This window comes from Lactuca virosa, chromosome 9 (assembly GCF_052849685.1).
Source record: "Lactuca virosa cultivar CGN04683 chromosome 9, Lactuca_virosa_CGN04683_v6, whole genome shotgun sequence".
In the NCBI taxonomy this organism is placed as follows: Eukaryota; Viridiplantae; Streptophyta; class Magnoliopsida; order Asterales; family Asteraceae; genus Lactuca; species Lactuca virosa.
Genome location: NC_136434.1, coordinates 111,710,532 through 111,720,373, shown reverse-complemented (window position 1 = coordinate 111,720,373; position 9,842 = coordinate 111,710,532). Strand labels below are relative to the sequence as shown.

Genomic DNA, 9,842 nt, shown 5'->3' with positions numbered 1-9,842 from the left:
TACCGAAGGGGAGCCCAGCTCCCAGTTATGTCAGACAGATACCGGTTGACAGATACCGAGGGATAGGCATTATGTGGTATGTGTATGATGGGGGAACTCACTAAGCTTCGTGCTTACGGTTTACAGTTTTGGTTTCAGGTACTCGTTTTCAAAGGAAAGGAGCCGGCTTGATCGCAGCGCATCACACTATGGTTTTCCACACATGAGATCTTTGGGGATTACACTCTGGTATTGTTTTATGATAACATGTTTTGATCATTTCTACTTTGGTTCTTGACATGAGATATTATTTTGAATGTTTTTATACTGATGGTTTTACGTAATAACTTAATTAAAACGGAATTTTTGGTCTTGAATTTTGGGATGTTACATCATCTCTGCAGTACGTCGGCGTCTTCACCAAGGAACTGCCATCATCTCTCTTCACGGATTTCAGATCCAGTTTGAGCATTTGCCCTCGACCACCTGCTCAAACTGTGGGGGTGTATTAGTGTATATGTATTATTATGTGTAGCCCATTTGTATTAGTTTAGCCCATGTATTTGTTGTAGCCCAATACTTGTATTTGTATATATTCTTTTGAGTAATGAAGATTACCTTATGGGAAATACCAATCTATCATTTTCGACAACAACTATCAAACGGGACTTTTAAAACCCGTACACATGCGATTGCAACCAAACATGACCTTTCCCTCATTTCATACAAAACGAACAACATAACGTTAACCAAGGATAGTTAAATTCAAATGAACATAAAGTTAACCAAGGATAGTTAGATTCTGTTTATGAAACGTCGACGTTAATGGACCTTAATGCAAAACAACTGTATCTATATGGGTATAAAGTGAATATATTGACAAGAAAACAACAAACCGCCATAAACGCACGGAAGATTGTGCGTTGATTAAGTAAAGTTTCCTTTTAAAAAAAAAGAAAAAAAATGTAAAATCCGCTTCCAATTCAACTCTATATATCTCCCCCAAAATCACGCTCCTCAACATAAGACAATAAGACATAGCCATGGCGATATCGATTAGATATTTCCAGCATGATATCCCCACTGATACCCACGAACACTACGAGGTGACATTCTTCACAGACACCGTTTTAACTATAGTCACAAAAACACCATCCTTCGTCGACACATGGATATCCCGAATCGAACACATACACCGCCGTCGTCTCCACTGCCTCATCGTCGGCCTCGATGTTGAGTGGCGACCTAACCTCATTCGGAATCACGAAAACCCGGTGGCCACCCTCCAACCGTGCGTAGGAGGCCACTGCCTGATTTTTCAGATCCTCTTCTCTCCTACAATGCCTCAGTCGCTCAGAAACTTCCTCCGTAATCCCTCCTACACATTTACCGGCGTTGGGATCGATAAAGACGTCGAGAAGCTTATGGAGCACTGGAACCTGGAGGTTGCGAATACGGTTGACATCGGGGCTTTGGCGGCGGAGGAGTATGGTATGAGGAATCTTCGGAATGCAGGGTTGAAAGGGTTGACGAGAAGGGTCCTCGGGAAGGAGTTGATGAAGCCCGAGGATGTGACGATGAGCAGATGGGATGATGAAAGGTTGACTTCGGAGCAGATACAATATGCATGCATCGATGCTTTCTTGAGTTACAAGATCGGAAGGATCTTGATTTCTGGGAATGCGAACTGAATGGAATTTGATTCACAATCTATGATCTAAGGTACTGTTTCACAGGAAAAGATTACGGTTGTTCATATATTTTTTGTTTTATTTTTTGGTGGATGTTGAGTGTTTGATAATTCAGTGTGTGGTTGAATGAATGTCAAAAACTTTGGTGCAGATGAATTACATTACCTGTTTGCTTTTGAATTTAAGATCAATTTGATGGATTCTTGGACACTTGTTCGTAGTCATTCAATTGTATGGTAATTTATTTTATTGTCACGTCTTACGTGGGCACTCGCTATGATGTTATCTATGTTAGTAACCCAAAGGAGAAAAACATAACAACAAAAAAACACCAAACATACATCAAAAACAAAACACATAAAACCATAGTTTCGAACATTCGGTTGTGTAGTCATATACATATATGACCATCTTCAGATCTTCTTCTCGCAGGCCATCCAAATTTTAGGCATATGTAAATAAAAACAATACTCATGGTAAAAGGGTGACGTTGCCTATATTGGATTCTTTGTAGAATACAAGTTATTTTTTGTCATCTTTAAACAGGAGCTTTGATATCTATCATAATCTTTTATTTGAGATGGAATAGAACATAAAGGAAATCCTTAGCCGTTCCTTTATTTTTAGTATATATCTTCTTTAGGTGTTATCCATGTAGTTGCTATCTAGTTCTTTCTTTGGTGCCTAAGGAAACTCTCTTGTATATGTATATTTTATACCCTTCCATAGTTCAATGAAAAAACAATCAAATTCTTTAGATAAGATTAGATGCTAAACTGAGAAAAGCTAATTACATGGAAGATTTCTATATACATGTTAACAAATGTTAATGATACAAATAAATCAATATTTCATTGTCTTTATCGATTTGCATATTTTATATAATACTCGATTTTTCAATCATCAAAAACTTTGTTTACATATGTATATTCAATACGTATTGTATTCTGACGAAATCTTAATAAAAGATGTGTTTGAAAGTAGAAAAAATCACTCTATCCTTAATTAATTTGTTTTTAGAAATACTCTTTTTCCTATTTCTCAACTTGTTTAATTAAAATCCAGTTTTTTTTAAACGGAAAATTGTATATAAAAAAAATTGCCCAACAAGAAGTGCAAATACGACAAGAGAAGCAACATCTAGACCTGCATGGTTGCATCTAGCCAAACTTTAAGTAGTAAGCACGATAAGCCACAGGGGAAGACAGAACCTTTCATGTGGCATTACTTTGGTGTCCTAAAATCTGAAGTTTAGTCCCTAAACTCAAAACCTCATAGATGGTTCATGTGTTTTCAAAACTTTTAACAAACACTCTTTTAGCCACATAAAAAGACTAAGATGCCCTTTCTATGTCTTTTTAGAATTAATTTTACCTAATCCTATTTTTAAAAAAAATAGAAAGACAAAATAAATAATTCATTAGGCTCTCTCTCTCTCTCTCTCTCTCTCTCTCTCTCTCTCTCTCTCTCTCTCTCTCTCTCTGAACATAAAAAACGCACATCGTCTTCTTCATCTGTTTGGGGATTTGGAGGAACGAACGAATCGGAAGCGATGAGAAGTTCCGATGGTGGTCATTCAAATCGCGAGGAAGGACAGAGTGGTCGATCTCCGGCTTTAACTTGCATCATCTCCGGTTAAGAGCTAAGGGAACAAGTCTCCGTCTTCGTTTGTTCGGAGAAGCTGAAATCACGAATAGAAGGCTGCGATCAGGAAGCTCCGATGGTGGAGTGTGGTTCTGCAGTAGTTAAGCAGTCACAAGGGGGGGAAAGGAGAGAAACTGAAACAGGGGATGTTTTGAGTTGTTGATCGATAGGGAAGAATAAGGGAGGAAGGAGAGAAACTGAAACAGGGGCGGTAGCCTTGGTTCGCCGGATTCTTTCCTCACGAACACCCCCACCTGCTGTTGTTTTCCATTCTTGCTTCTCCATTCTCGATTAGACGAGGATCGAAGAACCTCCCTCGATTTCTGCCTTCGCTCGATTTCTGCTGGTGTTATTGCTGTTAGGATTGATTGTCGGAGCAGGAGAAGGAAAAGGGGGTTGTTGGTTGACAAACGGTGGCCAACGGTGGTGATTTACATTGGATACCGGTTGTTCTATGGCGGAGTAGCGGTGGAGCAGTGGTGGTGTTTCAAAATCAAGAGGCTTGGGCTATGAACTGATGTAAATGAAGTGCCTGTTTTTTACCAGTCAAAGGGTGTTGGGGATTGAGTAGAAGAAGATTACAAAGACTTTCACGAGAGAGAGAGAGAAGGGAGGTGGGCCCAATGAATTATTTATTTGTTTTTCTATTTTTTTAAATAGGATTAGGTAAAATTAATTCTAAATAGAAATAGAAAGGGCATATTAGTCTTTTTATGTGGCAAAGGGACTGTTTATTAAAAGTTTTGAAACCATAGGAACCATCTATGAGGTTTTTTGAGTTTAGGGACTAAACTTCAGATTTTGGGATACCACAGGGACCATTTATGAAGTTTTGTCTTACTTTAATTAGGCCCGATAGAATCAAGTACGGATGAGTATTTGGACCTGTGGATCGGACCGAACTGGACCGTGTTTTTGGACCCCCGGACCAGTTCTCGGTTCTAGGATTTGAGCAAAACCGGTCCGGTTTTTTACTGGTCCGGTCCGGCCGATTCTGGGTAAAAATTGGCTTGGACCGGCTTATTTAAAAAAAAATTATATTCTGTGAAATTCTTAAAACAAATATATCTCATTTGTTTTAAGTCAGATTGATATGAGGTTTTCTCCAACGTGTAAGTTAGAATTTGTAGATGATTTTAGACTATAATTTTGTTGTTTTTTGTGTTATATTAGATGGGTTACAATCCTTCAAAGATGAAATATATCAAAACTGAAATATTTCAATTTTTCATCAAGAAATTTAAACTTTTGACTTCTGTAAAATTCTTTAAACAATCATATCTCATTCGTTTTAAATCGGATTGACATGCGGTTTTTTCCAACGCTTAATTTAGAGTTTGTAGATGATTTTAGACTATATTTTTGTTGTTTTTAGTGTTATATTCGATGAGTTACAATCATTCAAAGATGAAATATCAAAGTTGAAATATGTCAGCTTTTCATTAAGAAATTTAAATCTATGAAATTCTTTAAACAAACATATCTCATGTGTTTTAAGTCGGATTGACAAACGGTTTTTTTTCAACGTATAATTTAGAGTTTGTAGATGATTTTAGACTATAATTTTATTGTTTTTGGTGTTATATTCAATGAGTTACAATTCTTCAAATAAATGGTATAAAGTATAAACAATCAAAAATGACCGGTCCAAATGGCACAAGAAATGGAAACGTATTCATTTTTACGAGTTGTACCGTATCAAACCCAAAAAGGTATTCATTTTAACGAGTTGTAACATATCAAACCCAACAACATATTCGTTTTAACAAACCCCAAAATTCGTTTTAACAAGTTGTATCTTATGCATGTAAGTTGTACCGGTCCAAATGGGTCCAAGAACTGGAAAACCCAGACATGGACTTAGACCCGATAAGCCTCATCTGGTCCAGTCCACGGTCCACAATCTTCTCCGAAACCGGTCCGGTCTAAGAGTCGGTCCGATCCGGTTCGGTGCGGTCCGGTCCAAATGCTCACGCTAGAATCAAGAATGTTCCAATTATATGGTCAAACAACTAAATCCTTAGAGGTTCAGGCACATATGAGAAGTAAAAGATCAACACATCTACAACAACAGTTTGAATATTTCAATATGCAAGAAGGATTGATATATAGTGATCAGCTCTTGGCGCTTCAACAACTTGTAAGACGCAACTTGCAATACGGTGTTGAGATCTTCGAATCTAGGAGGACTAGGAACATAAAGATTGTAATTTGAGAACTTTGAAGCAATAATTAAGGCAATAATGTGTAGATTCCAAACCATCCACCATGTAGTTAAAAAAACCCAAATGAGAAGAACATAACAACAAAAAAACCACCAAACATACATAAAAAACAAAACACATCAAAACCATAGTTTTGAACTTTCTGTTGTGTAGTCATATACATATTTGACCATCTTCAGATCTTCTTCTCGCAGGCCATCCAAATTTTTACGCATGTGTAAATACAAACAATACTCATGGTAAAAGGGTGACGTTGCCTATATTGGATTCTTTCTAGAATACGAGTTATTTTTTGTCATCTTAATTTAAACATGAGCTTTGATATCATAATCTTTTATTTGATATCATAATCTTTTATAAGTTTTATTTGATATCATAAAGGAAATCCTTAGCGGTTCCTTTATTTTTAGTATATATCTTCTTTAGGTGTTATCCATCTAGTTGCTATCTAGTTCTTTCTTTGGTTCCTAAGGAAACTCTCTTGTATATGTATATTTTATACCGTTCCATAGTTCAATGAAAAACAAGTTTTTGAACAATCAAATTCTTTAGATAAGATTAAATGCTAAACTAAGAAAAGCTAATTACATGAAGATTTCTATATACATGTTAACAATTAACACAAATGTTAAATGATACAAATAAATCAATATTTCATTGTCTTTTTTTTTTAAATTATAAATTGTAGAGTTTTAATGGACCATTTAGCAAAAAAAGAAATGTATCAAATTCTTATAAGAAAACCACAAACTGCCATTTTCAACATAAAATCAAATCCTCTTCCAGTTCCAATTCCTATAAACCGTCTCTCAATCTCTCCCAAAATCACGCTCCCTCACAGAAGCCATAGCCATGGCGATGTCTATTATCCATTACGAGCATGTCATCCCCGACGATACCCACGAGCATGACCATTACGAGATCACATTCTTCGAAGACAACATTTTAACTTTACTAACCGAAACACCACACTCCGTCGACATGTGGATATCCGAAATCGAACGCAAACACCGCCTCCGTCGCCACTCCCTAATCGTCGGCCTCGATGTTGAGTGGCGTCCTAACCGCAATCAAAACTACGAAAACCCTGTCGCCACCCTCCAACTGTGTGTAGGGCGCCGCTGTATGATTTTTCAACTCCTCTTCTCGCCGACAATGCCTCAATCGCTCAGAAACTTCCTCCACAATCCCTCCTACACATTCGTCGGCATCGGGATCAAGAACGATGTAGAGAAGCTTAAGGAAAATTGGAACCTATAGGTTGCGAATACGGCTGACATTGGAGCATTGGCAGCGGAGGAGTATGGTATGAGGAATCTTCGGAATGCAGGGTTGAAAGGGTTGACGAGAAGGGTTCTGGGGAAGGAGTTGAACAAGCCGAAGAGTGTTACGATGAGTGATTGGGATAATGAACGGCTGATTCTGGATCAGGTACAGTATGCGTGCATCGATGCTTTCTTGAGTTATAAGATCGGAAGCATCTTGATTTCTGGGAATCATAACTGATTTGAATTCGATTTCGCAATCTATGGGTTAAGGTGATGTTTTCGCAAGAACAGATTAGGATTCTTAATATTTCTATGTTTGATGTGCAGATGGATGTTGACTGTTTGATGAATTATTATTCATCGTTTAGTTTTGTATAAAATCTAGTTGAAAGTTCCTTAACAAAAATGGTGTGTTATCGAGATGCTCTAAAGTGTAAATAACTTATAGCATTATATGTTTAACAACAATAACAAGTATTCTATTCTATTATGGACTAAATCATTAAAAAAAAAAAAAAAAGTTGTTCCAAAATATAAATATTCACTCTACTCTTTAATTCTACCCTTAATTAGTTTGTTTTTCAAAGTACTCTTTTTCCCACTTCTCAACTTGTTTAACTAAATTATCTTTTCTTTCTAGTATAGAATTAAGCGTTTGAGGATCGTACGGAGTCTGCATGGTGCATGGGCCCACGTCCGTTGGGCCTTTCACAATAGACTCCTCCATGAATTGCTTAGCAAACCCTTCCGAAGTGCACGCCATTGTCTCCGAACAAAATTCAACTGCATTCTCGGGGACAGTTGGTTTATACTTCAGAAGCTTTGAATACCCAGTCAAAAGATGAAAAATGTAATCGTATACATGATCCATCTTCAAATCTTCTTGAATAAAACTACTAGCTGCCCTTCCAATTTTTTGCACCTATCATGTATGCACAAACAATAGCCAACAAATCGTAAATTACAATGCCTCATATCAAAGAAATATAATGTCCAATCTTAAACTCGACACTTCATTTATGTATTCTCACATTCTTACTGCTCGAACAAGTATAATACCTTTTTTGTGTGATTGTTCCCCCAATCTACTGCAAACTTGATCGATTTACACTTATCATCCATGCTAACGGGCCAATAATGTTGAACGGGCATCAACCATCTTGTGAAGAAATCATAGTAATGGGGTTTCACCATTAAAGTCATCGAGTCACATGCAAGAATGTATTTCTCACTAACTGACCATGCAGATCCCTCGATATATATCTTAAATCTACACAAAACAAGTTTTTATTAGCAAGTTCTTGAAAATTAAACAACACCAAGAACAAAAACATTGATTCTTACCTATGGATACATTGGTTGGCCAAATTCGATTGCTTAAAACCATGTTGTTCTTCATGTATCCAATCTTGGATATAAATACGCGCATTCCAATCCTCCGTGTCCGAAACATTACATTTAAGAAGATCTTTTCGGTGTTCTGCAACCCACGGATTTCCCTTCCAATAAGCATATGGGTCTCTATCGACCCACTTTGTCCTTTTGTTTCCCTCATCAAGATCCTTCAACAATGACTCCCATGGTTTTATATTAATTTCGGCCCTACAAGAAAAAGATTTATAATCAAATTTAGCAATACCCTTTTCAATTAATCCTTAATAAATGGTCCTAATGATTCAAATGTAATGTCACAACTTAAAAACTTACCAACCCCAAAAAGACCAATCGGGAAAAACAATGTCCAAAGTGTCATCGTCACCACAATAACGAAACAATGGTGGTGGAGCAACTTCATGATAGTCTTTCTTGTGAATGAGAGGCCAGTCAAAGCAGTCAAACATGAGATCCAAATCGGGCAGCTGCCCGGGGTACCTTCTTAGCAACTGTAAAAAGCCCCAAATAGTGAAAACGTCTCTTGTTTGATATGGCTGCTTATATTTCTCAACGTAAGCTCTTCCGTTAACTATCACTAAACGGAAAGTTGCTGTTTCTCTACCCTTTTCCACCATCTCTTTCGTTATCCCTGTTTCTGCCCATGGCCTTAGATCTTCGTGAATCCAACGGAAGAATTCAGGGCATGTGTGTGTGGATTCTGATACATTTTTCAAATTCTGAAATCGTTTTGGGTAATAATCATTAGGGCAAGTCTGAGTGAGATTTCCGAGAGTGCAATTGAGTGGGAATTCGATTTTGTTGCTGAGTTTTTCTGGAAATGGAGAAAGCAAAGAAGGTGAACTGTGCATTGTGGTATCAAAGACGTGAGTGGAAATGAACAAACCGATGAACAAGCAAAATGAAAAGAAAAGAATTCGAACAGAGGATGTAGGAGTAGCCATTAATGGCTGCCAAATTGTCTCGGAGAAATGTCTGTGAATTCCTCTGGACCCGGATGCAAAAATCGAACTCACTCGCTGCATCTTTTCCATAATTTGCTTCAAAATCAGAGTTGAAATCTCGAAGAAGCAAACAATAACTGTCTTATATGGTTATCTGATTTTGCAAAACTGAATGTTGCTTGACTGAACTGCAATCAGCGAATCAGAGGGTTATATGCGGAAAGATTGAATTGGAATCACGCATTGAAGAGTATGGAGGAATCAAAAAGGTGTTTGAGAAGGGAAAAAAACATAGGTGTCTGAAAATTGAACCTTCTTAAAGAGGAAAAAGGAGTCCCTTCATCGTTTACGAAATACGAGTTTTAATTTTTAAATACAACGTAAATTACATTTAAAGTGTGTGTAATTTTTATTTAATGTTGTTAAAACGTTGAGTTTTGAAGTATTTTCGTCAACATGTAACTTAACAGAAGACAAAATTACATAAATGGTCCTTGTGGTTGACACAGTTGACAAACTCTCGTCCTTATGACAAATTTTGTGCATAGATGGTCCCTATGGTTTCAAAATCTTACAAAAACAGTCTTTTTGACTAACAGTGTTAACTTTTTCAGTTAAGTCCCATATTAAATGACACATTTGCCCTTTCTACCTTAGAGATCATTTATGTACTTTGTTCCAGCCACATGGACCATTTAT

General features: G+C 37.1%; 2 protein-coding genes and 1 pseudogene across 2 annotated transcripts; 2 read left to right on the top strand and 1 right to left on the bottom strand.

The window, feature by feature from the left end:
- Positions 1-1,022: 1,022 nt before the first annotated feature.
- Positions 1,023-1,670, top strand: LOC145139668 (3'-5' exonuclease-like). The gene has a single exon (XM_079073410.1). The coding sequence runs from the start codon at positions 1,023-1,025 to the stop codon at positions 1,668-1,670; it is 648 nt and encodes a 215-aa protein (XP_078929536.1).
- A 4,719-nt stretch (positions 1,671-6,389) lies between these two features.
- On the top strand, positions 6,390-7,057 carry LOC145141444 (3'-5' exonuclease-like; annotated as a pseudogene).
- A 315-nt stretch (positions 7,058-7,372) lies between these two features.
- On the bottom strand, positions 7,373-9,309 carry LOC145138322 (uncharacterized). Its single transcript, XM_079072425.1, has 4 exons — positions 8,515-9,309; positions 8,152-8,409; positions 7,867-8,077; positions 7,373-7,729 (listed from the first exon to the last, which is right to left on the bottom strand). Exons 1-4 carry the CDS (start codon positions 9,231-9,233, stop codon positions 7,373-7,375), a joined length of 1,545 nt encoding a protein of 514 aa, XP_078928551.1. The 5' UTR covers positions 9,234-9,309.
- Positions 9,310-9,842: the final 533 nt, after the last annotated feature.